This window comes from Salvelinus sp. IW2-2015, linkage group LG17 (genome assembly GCF_002910315.2).
Source record: "Salvelinus sp. IW2-2015 linkage group LG17, ASM291031v2, whole genome shotgun sequence".
Classification (NCBI taxonomy): Eukaryota; Metazoa; Chordata; class Actinopteri; order Salmoniformes; family Salmonidae; genus Salvelinus; species Salvelinus sp. IW2-2015.
The window spans coordinates 41,466,449-41,487,027 of NC_036857.1; the positions used below are offsets into that span (position 1 = coordinate 41,466,449).

A 20,579-nucleotide genomic window follows, 5' to 3' on the forward strand; every position below is an offset into this window, starting at 1 on the left:
CGGAACAGTCCCAGAACGCCCGGTCATCAGCTGGAGACCACGTGAACAGAACCTTGGGCGAGGTGAGTGCGGACAGGGGGGAAGCCAGGCTGCTGTAACCCCGGATAAAGCGGTGATAGAAGTTGTCGAACCCCAGGAAGCGTTGCAGCTACACCCTGGAAGTAGGCTGCAGCCAATCTACCACCGCTCTCACCTTCCCGGGGTCCATTTGCACACTCCCTGGGGCAATGATGAAACCTAGAAAAGGGATGGTGGAACGATGGAACTCGCACTTCTTTGCTTTTACAAACAGCTGGTTCTCCAGGAGGCATTGGAGAACCTGTCGGACGTGGAGCACATGTTCTTGGGTGGAAGGGGAGAAGATGAGGATGTCATCTAGGTAGACAAAGACGAACTGGTTCAACATGTCGCGGAGAACATCATTGACCAGAGCCTGGAACACAGCAGGGGCGTTGGTAAGGCCAAATGGCATGACCAGATACTTGTAGTGACTGCTGGCTGTGTTGAAGGTGGTCTTCCACTTGTCCCCTTCCCGTATCGGCACCAGGTGGTAGGCGTTCTGTAGATCCAGCTTGGAAAACACAGTGGCCCCCTGGAGCGGCTCGAAGGCCGAGGAGATGAGTGGTAGCAGTTCTTCACCGTTATGTCGTTGGACCCCAGTAGTTGATGCACGGTCTTGTCCTTCTTCTCCACAAAAAAGAACCCTGCGCTGGCGAGAGAAGAAGGACGGATGAATCCGGCAGCAAGGGAGTCCCCAATGTAGGTCTCCATCGCCTTGGTATCTGGTCCCGACAGAGGGTACAGTAGTCCCCGGGGCGGAGTCGTGCTAAGGAGAAGGTCAATCCCGCAGTCATAAGGTTGGTGCGGCGGGAGCGCCGTGGCCCGGGCCTTGCTGAACACCTCCCGGAGGTCCTGGTACTCTGCAGGAATGGAGGAGAGGTCCGGGGCAGGTTGTGCTAAATTCAGGCAATGGATGTGGCAGAACGGGCTCCAGCCCATGATGGCACCAGTAGACCAGTTAATGAGGGGATTGTGTCGCTGGAGCTAGAAGAATCCCAATACCATGGGAATCTGAGGGGATTTGATGAGCAGGAACTGGATAGCCTCGCTGTGGTTCCCTGACAAAAAACGCAAGAGGGCCTCAGACAGAGATGGTCGTCTCGCTTCAGGTCCTTAGAAAACTATGCAGTTATTCGTTTTTTATGTATTATTTCTTACATTGTTAGCCCAGAAAATCTCAAGTGTTTATACATACAGCCCGAGAAGAACTATTGGATATAAAAGCGATGTCAACTTACCATCACTACAACCAGGAATACGTCTTTCCCGAAGCAGCTCCTTTGTTCGGACCTCCACCCTGGACATGCGGTCTTATCCCAGAGGCCGACGCAAAACAACGCGGTRGCCGCAGGAGAGGCAAACGAAGTGACCTACTGGTCCAACTCAGAAGGCGAGCACACCATCCACCAATGTTCAATCTCTAGATAACAAGGTGAATGAAATTATGGCACGAGTTGCCTTCTAGAGAGACATCAGAGATTGTAACATTCTCAGTTTCATAGAAACATGGCTCACTCGGGATATGTTGTCAGAGTCAGTACAGCCACCTGGTTTCTTCACGCATCGCGCCGACAGAAACTAACATCTCTCTGGTAAGAAGAAGGGCGGGGTCTATGCCTTGTGATTACACCATGAGTCGTTAATCATAACAACATATAGGAACTCAAGTGCTTTTGTTCACCTGACCTAGAATTCCTAACAATCAAATGCCATCCACATTATCTTCTAAGAGAATTATCTTTGATTATAGCCACAGCTGTGTATTTCCACCCCAAGCAGATCCSTCATCGACCTTGAAAGAACTTCACTGGACTCTATGTAAACTGGAAACCATAAATCCTGAGGCTGCATTTATTATAGCTGGGGATTTTAACAAAGCTAACCTAAGAGCAATAGTTCCTAAATTCTATCAGCATATCCAATGCGCGACACAAGCTGGTAGCATTCTGGATCACTGCAACTCTAAATTTCGCGATGCATACAAAGCGCTCCCCTCCCACCAGGTCAATACAACGCTGGTCTGACCAATTGGATTCCACGCTTCAAGATTGTTTCGATCACGTGAACTGGGATATGTTCTGGATAGCCTCAGACAACAACATTGATGTATACGCTGACTCGGTGAGCGAGTTTATTAGCAACCTTCCCTAACCAAAAAACGTGGATTGATGGCAGCATTTGCGCAAAACTGAAAGCACCAACCATCGTTTTTAATCATGGCAAGGCAACCGGAAACATGACCGAATACAAACAGTGCAGCTATTCCCTCCACAAGGCAATCAAACAAGCAAAGTGTCAGTAGATAGACAAAGTAGAGTCGCAAATCAACGACTCAGACACAAGACATATGTGGCAGGGTCTACAGTCAATCACGGATTACAAAAAGAAAACCAGCCCCGTCGCGGACATCGATGTCTTCCTTCCAGACAAATTAAACAATTTCATTGCTCACTTTGAGGACAATACAGTGCCACTGACACGGCCCGCTACCAAAGCCTGTGGGCTCTCCTTCTCCGTGGCCAACATGAGTAAAACATTTAAACATGTTAACCCTCACAAGGCTGCAGGCCCAGTCCTCAGAGCATGCGCAGACCAGCTGGCTGGTGTGTTAACGGACATATTCAACCAATCCCTATCCCAGTCTGTTGTCCCCACATGCTTCAAGATGGCCACTATTGTTCCTGTTCCGAAGAAAGCTAAGGTAACTGAACTAAATGACTATCGCCCCATTGCACTCACTTCTGTCATCATGAAGTGCTTTGAGAGACTAGTCAAGGGTCATATCACCTCCACCATACCTGATACCCTAGACCCAATTTGCTTACCGCCCCAATAGTGTCACTGACGACGCAATCGCCCCTGCCCTAACCCATCTGGACAAGAGGAATACCTATGTAAGAATGCTGTTCATTGACTACAGCTCAGCATTTAACACCATAGTACCACTCGTCACTAAGCTCGAGACCCTGGGTCTCGACCCCGCCCTGTGRAACTGGGTGCTGGACTTTTTGATGGGCCGCCCGCAGGTGGTGAAGGTAGGAAACAACATCTCCACCCCGCTGATCCTCAACACCGTCTGGCCCCGCGGCCTGGAGATTATTTACCTGTTTAAAGGTCTTGCTCACATCGGCRACGGAGAGCATGATCACACAGTCGTCCAGAACAGTTGGAGCTCTCATGCATGGTTCAGTGTTGCTTGTCTTGAAGCAAGCATAAAAGGCATTTAGCCCGTTTGGTAGGCTCGCGTCACTGGGCAGCTCGCGGCTGGGTTTCCCTTTGTAGTCCGTAATTGTTTGCAAGCCCTGCCAAATCCGATGAGCATCAGAGCCGGTGTAGTAGGATTCAATCTTAGTCCTGCCAGTATTGACGCTTTGCCTGTTTGATGGTTCGTCTGAGGGCATAGATTTCTTATAAGAGTACTGATTAGTGTCCTGCTCCGTGAAAGCCGCAGCTCTAGCCTTTAGCTCGGTGCGGATGTTGCCTGTAATCCTTGGCTTCTGGTTGGGATATGTACGTACGGTCTCTGTGGGCACAACGTCGTCGATGGACTTATTGATGAAGCCGGTGACTGAGGTGGTATACTCCTCAATGCCATTGGATTAATCCCYGAACATATTCCAGTCTGTTCTAGCAAAACAGTCTTTTAGCGTGGGATCCGTGCCATCTGTCCACTTCCGTATTGAGCGAGTAACTGGTACTRCCTGCTTTAGTTTTTGCTTGTAAGCAGTAATCAGGAGGACAGAATTATTGTCAGATTTGACAAATGGAGGGTGAGGGAGAGCTTTGTATGCATCTCTGTGTGTGGWGTAAAGGTGGTCTCAAGTTGCACATGTGACATGCTGGTAGAAATGAGGTAAAACGGATTTAAGTTTGCCTGCATTAAAGTCCCCGACCACTAGGAGCGCCGCTTCTGGATGAGCATTTTTTGTTTTCTTATGGCCTTATACAGCTAGTTGAGTGCAGTGTTAGTGCCAGCGTCGGTTTGTGGTGGTAAATAGACTCCCACAAAAAATATAGATAAACTCTCTTTGTAGATAGTGTGGTTCACAGCTTATCATGAGGAACTCTACTTCAGGCGAGCAATACCTCATGACTACCTTAATATTAGACATRGCGCAACAGCTGTTACTGACAAACAGACACACACCCCCACTCCTCGTTTTACCAGATGGAGCTGATCTATCCTGCCGATGCACGGTAAACCCAGCCAACTGTACATCATCCGTGTCGTCGTTCAGCCACGCCTCAGTGAAACATAAGGTATTACCGTTTTTATGTCCCTTTGGCAGGATAGTCTCAAACGAAGCTCATCCAGTTTATTCTCCAGTGATTGCATGTTGGCTAATAAAACGGATGGTAGAGGCGAGTTACCCAATCGCCAACAAATTTTCACAAGGCACCCTGATCTCCGCCCCCTGTTTTTCATTATTTTCTTAATGTGAATGACAGGGATTTGGGCCTTATCTGGGAGCAACACTATATCCTTCGTGTCCGACTCAAAGAAAAAATGTTTGTCCAGTTCGAGGTGAGAAATCGCAGTTCTGATATCCAGAAGCTCTTTTCGGTCATAAGAGATGGTAGAATCAACATTGTGTAAAAAATGTTTATTACAAACAATGTGAAAAAAAAACACACAAAATAGCACAATTGGTRAGGAGCCCGAAAAACGTCAGCCATCCCCTCCGGCGCCATGGTGGAGGGATCCTGAGAGGATTCGTGTGAGTAGTAGATCTGTATCAACACAGAGGGATAGGCCAACGAGTGATATATGCTTCAGTCATATTGGACTTTTACCATTCATAGCAATGGTTATGAACTGTACTGCAGGGATGGAACTTAAGTTGCAGAAAATAGAGGTTGTGGTGGCAGCTGCAGATAAGTATCTGGGTGTACAAGATTTGACGCCAGAAGAGTTACAGGGTGTCTTYAGTGATGGTGTCCTGCCCTTTCAGGCTGTTGGCCTGAAGTAGGACAAGACAGGTTTAAATATTGGAGTAGGGTGTTGTGTTTTTAACAAATTTAGGGTAAAATGGTAGGGTATTTGTTTATTTATTTWACTTTTTTCGAGCAAAGTATAAGGGAATTATACTCCAGTCCAGTTGGATGGCAGCTGCCGTTAAACCTCATCAAAAAAGGCCACCATGAAGCAGGATTTGGTTTTTAAGGGACTTCGAGTGTAACACAAATAAATTCGTTCRTRAGTACTTTATTTTAATCTACACATGTTATAATTGATGGTGAAGGTTAACCTCATGGATGCTTTGAATTAATATTTAATAAAATAWTTTATATAATCTTGATACATTATCGAGCTGAGATCATTGCAATGGGCACGCGACATAGGAACCATTTATCCTCATTTGTTTCTAGGGGAAGGTCATTGAGTGAGCTCCAACCGGAATTTACTGTCATCAAAACTGAACATTCGAGTTCTTTTTTAGATGTTTTAGTCCATTCAAATTAACTCTGGAGGAGGCAGTTGCTTTGCTCGAACTCTATTTAGTTATTATGGTCATTTCATTCTCATGGGCTGTTTATTTTCTGTTCGTTTCTAAACCTGTAATGGGGAGATATTAGATTGTTTCAAATGAAAAGAAGCAGATCTTCATCACTCGGACTTGGCTAACGTTAACCTGCATTTGAAGTCTATGTGAATGTCACATTCAGAAGTGAAATGGTGAGTGTTACTTGTAATATACATGTAGCTACTATTTGATAAATATATGAGCCATATAGTGAATGTTATTGGTAGTTAACGAAGCTGTCAAAGCTGTCAATGTCCAATTTGTTTTTATCCCCACACAGAGCGTTTTCTCTTGACCTAATTCACCAGCTATCTGAAGTTTTTCGGACAGCAAAATGGACTTCTCAAAATTTCTGGACGATGATTTCGATGTGAAGGACTGGGTGAATGGGGCCTTCAAGATGCAGAAGGATGCSCCTGGGAAGGCAGATGCGCACGCGGCGACGCTGGTCATGAAACTGCAGGTGTTCATCCAGGAAGTTAACAATGCAATAGAGGGTAACCAAATATTTGTTTAACTAACTTTAACRAATTGGTTAACTGTGACATGGGACATACTCCTTTCATGCCACTTCGATACAGCTACGACCGGAAGTGATTTTCGTAGCAGGTTAACGGTGCATGATTCGTTAACCCTTTTCGAAAACTCCTTGCTAATTCCCCTAATCTGCCGTGGAAAAAGTAACTTCCGGTCATAGCTGAATCGAAGTGGCGTGAAAATAGTTTTTCACACTGTGACGGGACATATACTCGGGGTTGGACTGCTCATTAGGCAGGATTAGGCGGCCATCTATGGCAGCAGATTGATGAGGGCGGCAGAGAAACTGCACAAGATGCACCTCCAACAACACATGCAACCTCACACAATTCTGCCAAAAAACAAGGACAATTTCTCTCAACCAGTGGCATTTTTGGTGAGCGCTGATACCGCCATGTGATAACTAGAGCCCAAAGGCAGGGAAACAAACATCTAACATAAATCATGTAGCAGATATAGCATATGGTAGAAAGAGTATGTGGCCTTTTCTGTATAACATGTAATAAGATGGAAACTTTTTAGATCATGTTGGTTAATCAGATTGAATAGCCTAACCTAAATGGTGCCCAGTCAAATAAAAAAATGTGCTGACATGTTAATAAACGAGTGAAATGGACAACATGGAATGGACAATCAGGCTACTCACTACTGCTGTCCAGGAGATTCATCCCGTGGGTTAATTGTCATGATCAGTAGTTTCAAGTTTGTATRAGTACATTTTTTTACGAGCTGATCATAGCGAAAAAGAGAATACTTKTGCATTTCCCARTGTYTAAAKACATTGCAAATAYGCTCAGGATAACTCCTGATAAAGTTGGGTAGCAGATATTCAGATCTTAAATACCCAAATAGATTAGTCACAGGAATCAGGACTGATAAAGCCAATGCAACGGCCTGTTTTACAAACGGTGAGCCTACCACATGGATGGGCATTCAAAAAATTKTATTGCAGGCAGACATGGTAGGCTACATCCCAGTAAGAATGGGCTGAAGTCTTTTATTTTCTTTTGGTCCTGTCTGGACCTGCCTTTTTTGGGGTGTTTTACACACGGTAGGCCTACCACAGATGGGCATTCCTAAAATGTAATTTCAGCTGACACTGTAGGCTGTATCTTAGTAAYCACGGACTGYRMCCTTTTGGATGTCTTTTTGATMTAGTCCGGACCAGCCTTGATTTCCCACATCCATGGACATTAGTTTTTGGTCTGACATTTTACATTTTTAGGGGGTGGCAATTTTTTGTCTCACCTAGGTCGGCCAGGACCGGCCCTGCGTATGCTGAACAAAATACTAAAGCAACATGTAAATCTTATTTCTCTCAAATGTTGTGCACACATTTGTTTACATCCCTGGGTTATGGTATGGGCAGGCATAAGCTACGGACAACGAGCACAATTGCATTTTATCGATGGCAATTTGAATGCACAGAAATACCGTGATGAGATCCTGAGGCCCATTGTTGTGCCATTCATCTGCTGCCATCACCTCATGTTTCAGCATGATAATGCACAACCCCATGTTGCAAGGATCTGTACACAATTCCTGCATGCTGAAATTGTCCCAATTCTTCCATGGCCTGCATACTCACCAGACATGTCACCCATTGAGCCTGTTTGGGATGAACTGGATCAACGTGTACGACAGCGTGTTGCAGTTCCAGCCAATATCCAGCAACTTCACACAGCCATTGAAGAGGAGTGGGACAACATTCCACAGACCACAATCAACAGCCTGCTCAACTCTATGCGAAGGAGGATGGTGCTCGCGGCTGCATGAGGCAAATGGTGGTCACACAGATAATGACTGATTTTCTGATCCACGCCCCTAACTTTTTTTAGGGTATTGTACATCGGTATTCCCAGTCATGTGAAATCCATAGATTAGGTTCCTAGATTATTTTTATTTCAATTGACTGATTTCCTTATATGAACTGTAACTCGGTAACATCACAAGCAGATGTTTTCACCACATCAAATTGGGGGGAATTGCACGTAGTTTTTACCTCAGATTGGTGATGTTTAAAAGTCTACAAAATTACACAATCAGTTGCTTAAAACAGATCAATATCTTTTGTTCTCTTGATTTTTGTCATACGCGCTGGGGTCGCAGGACTTAGAACGCAGGTATAATTRTCTMTCTGAAATGGCATGGATCATTCAGGATGGTCTCTATAAAAGTCACTGGCCACACCGATAAACTGATTTGACAGTCAACTATGACTTAAAWAGCAGCCAACTGTTGTCACTGTTGATYTCTTATGGCGGGTCGCGATTCGTTGAGGATAACTTACTGAAAGTGGTTTCTTACCTTTTCRGTGGTGGCAGCCTTCTGAAATCAACATCTGCCATTCATCTAACCAACCATGTTTAGGTTCTTCCATGTGGCCTTTTGGGTGTAGCACTGTTTAAACGGTTCAATCGTTTACCCCCCTGTTCTATTGATTTCAGCGTGATATCACACAAAAAGTGTTGCGTTACACTTACGTTATGTTAGCAACCCACTTTAATCAAAATGCAACACTTCAATATGTAGTTAGCTGTCTTCTACAAATTGWTCTCTAATCAGTGGTGCACACATTATTCGTTTTTAAAACGGTGTTAATTTTAACAGGACGTGCAAGCTCATCTCCCCCTCTCGCGCAATTGATTTCAATGTGACAATCGATGACTGATTTACAGAAGTGTTGCCTTTCTCCAATGTCAAAATTCCAAAATGGAGCTGACTGTTCTGCAGGTTGTCCTCTAACCAGTGGTGTAAAAATATCTCCAGTTGCTCTGTGTTTTTTGAGTTGTGGTAGTCTCAACAGCGCATATCCCCCCCAACCGATTGTGTGATTTATTGCCATTTGTGCATGTTCAGTTTAAGGTGCTGCCATTCAAGTAATATGATTACTGTTGTTGCGCACGTACACTACCGTTCAAAAGTTTGGGGTCGTTTAGAAATGTCCTTGTTTTTGAAAGAAAGCACTTCTTTTTTTTGTCTATTTAAAATAACATCAAATTGATCAGAAATACAGTGTAGACATTGTTAATGTTGTAAATAACTATTGTAGTTGGAAACGGCAGATTTTTAAAATGGAATATCTGCATAGGCGTACAGAGGCCCATTATCAGCAACCATCACTCCTGTGTTCCAATGGCACATTGTGTTAGCTAATTCAAGTTTATAATTTTAAAAGGCTAATTGATCATTAGAAAACCATTTTGCAATTATGTTAGCACAGCTGAAAACTGTTGTTCTGATTTAAAGAAGCAATAAAACTGGCCTTCTTTAGACTAGTTGTATCTGGAGCATCAGCATTTGTGGGTCCGATTACAGGCTCAAAATGGCCAGACACAAAGAACTTCCTTCTGAAACTCGTCGGTCTGTTCTTGTTCTGAGAAATGAAGGCTATTCCATGTGAGAAATTGCCAAGAAACTGAAGATCTCGTACAARGCTGTGTACTACTCCCTTCAGAGAACAGCACAAACTGGCRCTAACCAGAATAGAAAGAGGAGTGGGAGGCCCTGGTGCACAACTGAGCAAGAGGGCAAGTTAGTGTGTCTAGTTTGAGAAACAGAAGCCTCATAAGTCCTTCATTAAATAGTACCCGCAAAACACCAGTCTCAACGTCAACAGTGAAGAGGCGACTCCGGGATGKTGGCCCCAAACRTMTGAACGGTTGTGTATGTCTAGATAGTAAATGTTTTATTTTTAGGTTTTCAATATCACAAAATGTTTTTTTATTGATTTGGCCATTTTAAAACTGTGACATGGGGCTATTTTTCAATATGTCTTGTCAACAGGAAGCAGCGACACCATTTTCAACTTAAGTTTTAGGAATTTAAATGGAACTTTCAACATTAATTTCCAATGGTATTGTTCTTCATCAGGTAAAAACTGCTGTGTGAGTCCAAAAACGTGCAGTGATTGATTTATTTTGATGACATATTAGAAATCACCAAAACGTGTTTGCCCTGCCTAGACATACTCTAATTGTTGTATTTCATGTTATTGTATTGCTGCCTGTTCCACAAAGCTATTAAGGAAGTAAAGTATTCCAGGTTCAGCTGTTAACTGAACTGGAAGAACCAAGAGTCATAGGATACATATTCCTAACTAATTAAATGTAATTCCTTTATCTCAGTCAGTGCAGATCTACCTCTTCCATCTGACTTGGCACTGGCAGTTGTGTTGTGGTACCAATGCCATGTCGCCAGCTTCTCTGACTATTTACGGACACAACAGAAAACATTTCACCAGGGCCCAGTCCTTGGCACAAATTAATTTAGTTTTTGAATTATATTTCAGATAGCAGTAACCAGGCCCTGCAGAACATGCCCAGAGTGCTGCGGGATGTGGAGGCTCTTAAGCAAGAGGCGTCGTTCCTGAAGGAGCAGATGGTCCTGGTCAAGGAGGACATTAGGAAGTTTGAGCAGGACACTGTACAGTCCATGCAGGTATAGGGGTTATTTACAGTGGAGAGAAAAAATATGTGAACCCTTTGGAATTACCTGGAGTTCTGCCTAAATTTGATCTGATCTACATCTAAGTCACAACAATAGACAAACACAGTGTGCTTAAACTAATAACACACACATGATTGTATTCAATATAGACAAGAAAATTACATAATTTTAACATTCACAGTGTAGGTTGGAAAAAGTATGTGAACCCCTAGGCTAATGACTTCTCCAAAAGCTAATTGGAGTCAGAAGTCAACTAACCTGGAGTCGAATCAATGAGATGAGATTGGAGATGTTGGTTAGAGCTGCCCTGCCCTATAAAAAACACTCACAAATTTTCAGTTTGCTATTCACAAGAAGCATTGCCTGATGTGAGCCATGCCTTAACCAAAAGAGATCTCAGAAGACCTAAGATTAAGAATTGTTGCCTTGAATGAAGCTGGAAAGGGTAACTAAAGTATCTCTAAAAGTCAGTCCACGGTAAGACAAATTGTCTAAATGGAGAAGTTWCAGCACTGTTGTTACTCTCCCTAGGAGTGGCCGTCCTGCAAAGATGACTGCAAGAGCACAGCGCAGAATGCTCAATGAGGTTAAGAAGAATCCTAGAGTGTCAGCTAAAGACTTACAGAAATCTCTGGAAGATGCTAACATCTCGAATSTACAATACGTAAACARTGAACAAGAATGGTGTTCATGGGAGGACACCATGGACAAAGCCACTGCTGTCCAAACAAAGGAGCACCTGGATGTTACACAGCACTACTGGCAAAATATTCTGTGYACAGATGAACCTACAGTTGTGYAGTTTGGAAGGAACACAACACTGTGTGGAGGAAAAAAAGGCACAGCACACCAACATCAAAACCTCATCCCGGTAGCCTAGTGGATAGAGTGTTGGACTAGTAACCGGATGGTTGCAAGATCGAATCCCCGAGCTGACAAGGTAAAAAATKTGTRGTTCTGCCCCTGAACAAGGCAGTTAACCCACTGTTCCTAGGCCGTCATTGAAAATAAGAATTTGTTCTTAAGTGACTTGCATAGTTAAATAAAGGTAAAATAAAAATCCCACTGTAAACTATGGTGGAGGGAGCATCATGGTTTAGGGCTGCTCTGCTGCCTCAGGGCCTGGACAGCTTGCTATCATCGACGGAAAAATGAATTCCCAAGTTTATCAAGACATTTTGCAGGAGAATGTAAGGCTTTCTGTCTGACAATTGAAGCACAACAGAAGTTAGGTGATGCAACACTTGTGTGTGTATAAGGTAGTAGTTGTGTGTATAAGGTGTGTATAAGGTAGTATATGGTGTGTGTATAAGGTAGTAGTTGTGGAATTGTTAGGTTAGATTACTCGTTGGTTATTACTGCATTGTCAGAACTAGAAGCACAAGCATTTCGCTACACTCGCATTGACATCTGCTAACCATGTGTATGTGACAAATAACATTTGATTTGAACCCAAAAGACAGAAATAAATCAACAAAAGAATGGCTTGAACAGAAGAAAATACTCCTTCTGGAGTGGCCCAGTCAGTCCTGACCTCAACCCGATTGAGATGCTGTGGCATGACCTTGAGCGGTTCACACCAGACATCCCAAGAATATTGCTGAACTGAAACAGTTTTGTAAAGAGGAATGGTCCAAAATTCCTCCTTACCGTTGTGCAGCTCTGATCCGCAACTACAGAAAACGTTTGGTTGAGGTTATTGCTGCCAAAGGAGGGTCAACCTGTTATTAAATCCAAGGGTTCGCATACTTTTTCCAATCTGCACTGTGAATGTTTACACGGTGTGTTCAGTAAAGACATGCAAAATTKTAATTGTTTGTGTGTTATTAGTTTAAGCAGACTGTTTGTCTATTGTTGTGACTTGGATGAAGATCAGAGAACATGTTATGACCAATTTTTCTTCCCACTGTATATTATAAATGCACAGACAGACTGGGTGAAGTGACTTGTACTAAGCAAAGACCCATAACACAGATGCAGCACAGTCCGTTCATGGCCACATACACAGGCGCATAATACTCTACGATCTAGCACCTGGACAGGATATCATACTATCCAAATAGTATAACAAGCTCACAATGTGCAAAATATGAATTGTATGTTTTACTGTTCTTGATTCTGTGCTGCAGGTCTTGGTGGAGCTTGATCAGGTCAAGTCTCGCATGCACCTGGCTGCCGATGCACTACAGGAAGCGGACAAATGGAGCACGCTCAGTGCAGACATTGAGGAGACCTTCAAGACACAGGTGGCGTCAAACTACCTCTAAAACTTTTGCTCTCCTATCCTGTGACTGGCGATTCACTCTTTGTACAGATTTCATACATTTAGGATTCAGAATTATAATTTTTGGGGGCACAATAAAATAATTGGGCACATTTTATTTATGACAATATTATTCTTGTTCTACAAAGAGCACTACACATCCTGCCTTTTTGGTGTTCTTTAATAGTATGAGAGATCCCAAAATTCTAACTCCTCAAAAGGCAGAACTACATATTTATGTTCGGTGGTATAGAGTCAGGGTAGAGATCCCTCATTTATGGGAAGCCATAGGGTCTACTGATTTTAATTTGAAATAAAATAAAATGATATTTGTCGCATGCACCGAATACAGTGGGTGTGGACTTGTGTCGGTATGCATGTGTGTTTGTGTTGTCGTGMGTGTTATGTGCGTGCGCATGTGAATGGATCTGGGTTTTGTGTCAGTGTGTGTGTGTGAGGGACACCTGCTCTTTCCTTGACATATACTGACCAGGTGAATCCAGGTAAAAGCTATGATCCCTTATTGATGTTACTTGTTAAATCCACTTCAATCAMTGTAGATGAAGGGGAGGATATGGGTTAAAGAAGGATTTTTAAGCCTTGGGACAATTGAGACGTGGCTTGTGTATGTGTGCTGTTCACATGGTGAATGGCTAAGACAGAATATTTAAGTGCRTTTGAACGGGATATGGTAGTAGATGCCAGGCACAGCGGTTTGTGTCAAGAACTGCAATGCTGCTGGGMTTTTCACGCTCAACAGTTTCCCGTGTGTATCAAGAATGGTCCTCCACCCAAAGGACATCTAGCCAGCTTGACACAACTGTGGGAAGCATTGTAGTCAACATGGGCCAGCATCCCTATGGAACGCTTTCCATACCTTGTAGAGTACATGCCCCGACGAATTGAGGCTGTTCTGAGGGCGGGGGGAGGGGGGGACCGACACAATATCAGGAAGGTGTTCTTAATGTTTTGTAGACTTTGTGTATAGTCTTGTGCGTGTGCTTAGTCATTTTGTTTCAACCAAACCTCCATTTTGTTTTAACCTAAACCTCCAGCGCTCCCTTGTTCCCTAGGATTTGACAGTGATCTCCTCTAAGCTCACCGCCATGCAGAACAGCCTAGCCATGCTGGTGGATACGCCAGACTACTCTGAGAAATGTGTCTACCTGGAGGCTCTGAAGAACAGGCTGGAGGCCCTGGCCAGCCCCCAGATAGTAGCCACCTTCAWTTCCATGTCTGTCGGTAAGATACTGTTTTGTAAAGGATGGGATTGAGAGTTTGAATATTGAATCCGCATTAGTTTAGACATCCGGTTCAGACCATGCCACGGTCTATGGTGGTTTTCATATACATTGGTCTCCTAAGTAATTGCTGATTAAACTGTGGACTGAATACTGTTGAAATTAAGTGTTTGCCTCAACCCGAATCCAGTATTTATATTATTTCTAAACTCCTATTTCTCCTCTTCGTGCTTTTCTTCCCTGTAGACCAAGCCAAGCTGTTTGTGAAAGTCTTCACAGAGATAGACAGAATGCCACAGCTTCTTGCCTACTACTACAAGTGTCATAAGGTATGTATTGCATTTATCACTGATTCGTTTCATCCGTCCCCCCAGGATTTCTCAATGTTTTTTTGTTGTTGTGATGTCTGCGGCCAAAAATGCTCACTTTTACGGCGGCTTTACAGATTTTTGTTTTGATCGTTCATTTCATATAAAGCAATTAAAAAGTCGTATGTGCTCAGTTCTAGTATTTTAAGCCGAATAGTCTCCGTCTCTATGCTGCCTGCATGCAGCATGATCTATTTTCTTGCGTGAACACATGATAGACAGTTCTGGAGCCGCTATGCTGAGCCGGAGGAGCGTAAAAACAATCGATCCTTCGTTGCGGCCAGCAGTTCAAACAAAAGGAATAATGATTCTCGAGTCAGTAAAACGGGTCATTCAAAAAGAATGAGTTATTCGCAAGCTACCCATCACTATCACAGATTTCTCTGTTTTGGCTTCAGTCATGGTGATCTGCCGCTGCTGTGGTGGCTGTTCGGACATAGTTTTCACATGCTTCGCATGACTTTCTCTTGTGTTCCAACACAGCGTTGCATGGAGTGCAAAACAATTTGCCCCCACTTTAGCTGTGACTTTTTCTCGATAAATAAAATGGATTCCTGTTCATTGTTCTGCCTGTCAGTTGTAATCTGTCAGTTATCAACCATCAGATTCACACACTGGCAGGGAAAAAAAAGTTTGAAGAGTGGTTTGATTGGGCTGTTTTCTGCGGTAACAGTGGTCGAAATTGCGTACTCTCTTTTGATTGGACTTTTTATGCAGTACAAGGTCAGATCAAAAAATATTTTGCATGGTTRGTTTGATTTTTGCATGAATTATACGATCGCGGAATTGCGTAATCCTGGAGGGACTGTAATTGCTAGGGTCTTACAGGGTTGATCTGTAGGAGTGTGTGTGTTTGTTTCCAGGGTCAGCTGGTGGGTGTGTGGCAGGATCTGTCTCAGAGTGAGCTGAGTCTGAACCAGCAGCTGGCTGAACTCTACGACACCCTGCTCTCCACCTGGCACTCACAGCTACAGTGGAGCAGCCAGGTATACTCACACACACGCTGTCTCATACCGTAACACGCACACCTAGGCATCTTTCACACACTTCGTCTCACTGTAAAACACACAGCTAAGTATCCTCACACTAAGTACAGCAACACACACCCTAGGTATCCTCACACACTCATACCATAAGTTATACACCATTTTCATAGCATAATTTACGCTGGTAGGCTGTACAATAACACACATTTGCCTTTTGCTTTAACGAACATGTCTGCTGAGCGTCAAGGATACACTATATCCATGTTTATTTTGCAATCTACAGCCTAACCCCATGTCCCCAGTTGACTTGTGTATCATCTACCCCCCCCCCCCCCCACCAGGTATTTAAGAACCCGTACGAGGTTGGTGACGGTGCTGCTGATCCAGACCCTGGGGGCCATGGTGCCCTCCATCCCTGTGTGTCTGAGCACGGCCATGGAGCGCGCCCCCCAGGAGCAGCGGATGGACACCTTGCTGGAGCTCCACCACACCGCTGCCACCTTCGGCAGGAGCCTGGAGCAAGCTATGCTGCCACACCTGGGTCTGTTCACCTGCTACTACTCCTATGTAGTTTTAGGCCTATCATTTGTTATTTAACAGGGACGGTGCATATTCATCAACAAGTCAGTCAATGCTGAGTTGCGAAATAGTGCTGGGTTTTTAGCTAGACAGCTTATTTTCCTCCTTAATCAGTTGTCAACAGGGAGAGTGATGATATAGATGTTAATATTGTATTGATAAAAGACCTGGGTTAAATACATGTCAAATACTTGCAAGTATTTAAGGTGCACTTGATTTGGCTTGACGTTTGCACTTTTGGGACTATTCCATAGGTAACATAATTATAGTAGGGAAGCTAAAGTAAATGCAGCTCAAGTATTTGAAATATCTGCTCATTACATGTTTATAATGACTAATGATGTATAAGGATGAATCCTGACTTTAGCTCCACCCACGTAATTCAAACTTTTCCTTAGGATTGATGTTAAATGGGCGATTTTGGGGGGGGGGGGAAGTTCAGTGCTCACTGTTCAGACCTCAAGGTACTGTAGACTTACGTTGTGGTTGTACCTCTCAGGTGAGAACAACTTGCTGAAGGTGAATGAGCTGGTCAGTTCCCTGTACGACCCCTACAAACCCTACCAGKTGCAGTATGGCGACCTGGAGAAGTCCCACCTCCTCATCCAGATCAGCGCCATGCCCCTGGTGAGACACACGTACAGTCAGGTCCGAAATGATTGGCACCCTTGATAAAGATGAGCAAAAAAGACTATAAAATAAATAATACAATTACTGAGATATATTGTATGCTCAAAACAATTTAAACGAAAGTAATTATTATATATATATTTTAAACATAATAATGAGGCTATATASAGGGGGTACCGGTACTGAGTCAATGTGCAGGGGTACAGGTTAGTGAAGGTAATTTGTACAAGTAGGTAGGGGTAAAGTGACTATGCATAGATATTAAACGGCGAGTAGCAGCAGTGTAAAAACAAAGGGGGGGGAGTGTGTCAATGCAAATAATTGTTCAGCACTCTTATGGCTTGGTGGTAGAAGCTCTTAAGGAGCCTTTTGGACCTAGACTTGGCGCTCCGTTACAGCTTGCCGTGAGAGAACAGTCTATGAGTTGTTTGACTGGAGTCTTTGACAATTTTTAGGGCCTTCCTCTGACACAGCCTAGTATATAGGTCCTGGARGGCAGGAAGCTTGGTCCCAGTGATGTATTGGGCTATACGCACTACCTTCTGTAGTGCCTTACGGTTGTATGCAGAGCAGTCGCCATACCAGGCGGTGATGCATGTACTTGTTAGTGCTTTGTTTGCATTCTGATAACGTTAATTAGGCTTTTTTTGTGTGCAGTGCTGGTAATACCATATACCCCGGTATGACACAAGGGTGGTATGAAAATCTGGATAACGCCCAACCCTATACAGACACACACACACACACACACACACCCCAACCCTGATACAATGGTAATTTCATATTTTAGTGTCATACCTGGGGTAGGCAGGTGGAAAGGACCATGTGACCATTGACTGTGTACCTCTTTCCTTCTCTCTTCATTACACTTTCTCTCCTCCCTCTCCCTCTACCTCTTTCTCCTTATCACCCTCCCTCTATCAGGAGCGTGGGGAGGTGATAGACTGTGTGGAGGAGCTGAGTCACTCAGTGGGGAAGCTGTTTGGCCTGGCCAGTGTTGCTGTGGACCGCTGTGTCAAATTGACCGACGGCCTGGCCGTGTGTGGCCTCCTCAAGGCCCTCAAAGCCCTCTTCACCAAGTAATTATACACTTCAGTTCATACTTGCACACACTTAATTACACTACACAGTACACGGCTACAAAGTACAAACACTTACAGTGGGGTCCGAGTTATTGACACCCTTGATAAAGATGAGTAATAATGACTGNTAATTACACTACACAGTACACGGCTACAAAGTACAAACACTTACAGTGGGGTCCGAGTTATTGACACCCTTGATAAAGATGAGTAATAATGACTGTATAACCAACATCATTTAATTACTGAGCTATGTTGTATGCATTTTAAAAAATTCAGAAATTATTTTATACGAATACAATTGCTCAGTCAAATACATTTTGTTTTACCCTTTACACTCATACACATGAGTTGAAAATGTCTAAATTTTCAAGCAGTGTCTGTACAGTTTCATGCTATACATGACGTCAGACATGCTCGGCACAGCACAGCGCTGTATGAATTGCCTTGTCAAAGCCCAACACTGTCAGATTGTAGTTTAATAACTTAGCTAGTTACGTTGGCAGTGTAATAACCTTTCAAATCATGCCCACCTGACCCAGATTGTGATTTTCTGGATTGCGTAAAGAACAACAGTAAGTGTGTGATGGCGGGGGATGCAGGGTTGTGTTCAAAACAAAATACCTACAAGTGTGCTTGCTGTCGTTCCTCAATGGCACAGGTAGGAGAGCTTAAAAATGCACCTCTCCCTGATCAAATCTGTAATACCCGCATGTTTCAAGCAGACCACCTTAGTCCCTGTGCCCAAGAATGCAAAGGTAACCTGCCTAAATGACTACAGACCGGTAGCACTCACGTCCGTAGCCATGTGGTGCTTTGAAAGGCTGGTCATGGCTCACATTAACACCATCATCCTGGAAACCCTAGACCCATTCCAATTCGCATATCGCCCCAACAGATCCACAGATGACGCAATCTCAATCTCCACACTCCCCTTTCCCACCTGGACAAAAATAACATTTATGTGAGAATGCTGAGCTTTCAACACCATAGTGCCCTCAAAGCTCATCAATAAGCTAAGGTTCCTGGGACTAAACACCTCCCTCTGCAACTAGATCCTGGACTTCCTGACGGGCCGCCCCCAGGTGGTAAGGATTGGTAACAGCACATCCGCCACGCTGATCCTCAACACGGGGGCTCCTCATGGGTGCGTGCTCAGTCCCTTCCTCTACTCCCTGTTCACCCACGACTGCGTGGCCAAGCACGACTCCAACACATCATTGTTTGCTGATGACACAAGTGGTAGGCCTGATAACCGACAATGATAAGACAGCCTATAGGGAGGAGGTCAGAGACCTGGCAGTGTGGTGCCAGGACAACAACCTCTCCCTCAACATGAGCAAAGACAAAGGAGATGATCGTGGACTACAGGAAAAGGCGGGCCAGACAGGCCCCCATTAACATCGTCAGGGCTGTAGTGGAGCGGGTCGAGAGTTTCAAGTTCCTTGGTGTCCACATCACCAACAAACTATCATGGTCCAAACACCAAGACAGTCGTGAAGAGGCACGACAACACCTTTTCCTCCTCAGGAGACTGAAAAGATTTGGCATGGGTCCCCAGATTCTCATAAAGTTCTTCAGCTGCACCATTGAGAGCATCCTGACCGGTTGCATCACCGCCTTTCAATGGCAACTGCTCGTCATCTGACCGTGTGTGTCTGTATAGGGTTGGGCATCCAAATTTTCATACCTTCATACCATCCTTGAAATGTTTTTATGACAAAAATGAAAACACAAATCAGGCCAAACTCTTTGGTCCTTTAAAAACCTGCTGTATGTAAAATATTGTATGCTATAGCTTCGAAAATAAATAAATGTGACTCTGGATGACAACATAATGATGTTAGTGTCCAACAGTAGGGCTGTTTCCTAAAGAACTTAAATCTGCTTCATGTTTTGTTTCCTTGCCACGATACTAACGAGTATCGCGATACTGATATCGTTTCGGCCCTATTTTCCTGGAATGTTCTTATCATGTTACTGAATATATCCAGGATATTTTCTGAATTTGTTATCAACAAATGCGGCGAAAAGTACAGTAAATGTAAAATTCACATAAAATCAACAGTGTAATGTCTGGATTCAGTCTTGTCAGGTGAACTGTTGTCCTCACCTTTTGGTCTAATAATTTTACCCATACTCTCAAATCTAATTTTATTGGTCACGTGCCGAATACAACAGGTGTAGATTTTACAGTGATATGCTTACTTATGAGCCAATTCCCAATGTCCAGAGTTAAAAAGTAAGTCCAATATTTGCTAAAGGTAACAAAATAAAAACAATAACGAGGCTATTTAGAAGAAGTATCAGTACCAAGTCAATGTGCAGAGGATCGAGGTAGTTGAGGTAATACAGTATGTACAGTTGAAGTCGGAAGTTTACATACACCTTAGCCAAATATATTTAAAATCAGTTTTTCACAATTCCTGACATTTAAACCTAGTAAAAATTCCCTGTCTTAGGTCAGTTAGGATCACCACTATATTTTAAGAATTTGAAATGTCAGAATAATAATAAAGGGAATCTTTTATTTCTTTCATCACATTCCCAGTGGGTCAGAAGTTTACATACACTCAATTAGTATTTAGTAGCATTGCCTAAATTGTTTAACTTGAGTCAAACGTTTCGGGTAGCCTTCCACAAGCTTCCCACAATAAGTTGGGTGGATTTTGGGCCATTCCTCCTGACAGAGCTGGTGTAACTGAGTCAGGTTTGTAGGCCTCCTTGCTCGCACACGCTTTTTCAGTTCTGCCCACAAATTTTCTATGGGATTGAGGTCAGGGCTTTGTGATGGCCACTCCAATACCTTGACTTTGTTGTCCACAGTAAAACGAGTCCTATATCGACATAACCTGAAAG

General features: G+C 43.6%; 1 protein-coding gene across 1 annotated transcript in view; it reads left to right on the plus strand.

Moving 5' to 3' along the window:
* Positions 1-5,418: 5,418 nt before the first annotated feature.
* LOC111976706 (conserved oligomeric Golgi complex subunit 7-like) overlaps positions 5,419-20,579 on the plus strand; it is a 29,013-nt gene continuing 13,852 nt past the window's right edge. Inside the window, 11 exon segments of the mRNA XM_024005746.2 lie at positions 5,419-5,737; positions 5,866-6,082; positions 10,414-10,562; positions 12,701-12,817; positions 13,908-14,076; positions 14,322-14,404; positions 15,307-15,429; positions 15,771-15,794; positions 15,796-15,970; positions 16,508-16,635; positions 17,563-17,717. Coding sequence (XP_023861514.1) covers positions 5,920-6,082; positions 10,414-10,562; positions 12,701-12,817; positions 13,908-14,076; positions 14,322-14,404; positions 15,307-15,429; positions 15,771-15,794; positions 15,796-15,970; positions 16,508-16,635; positions 17,563-17,717 — 1,286 coding nt within the window. The 5' untranslated portion in view covers positions 5,419-5,737; positions 5,866-5,919.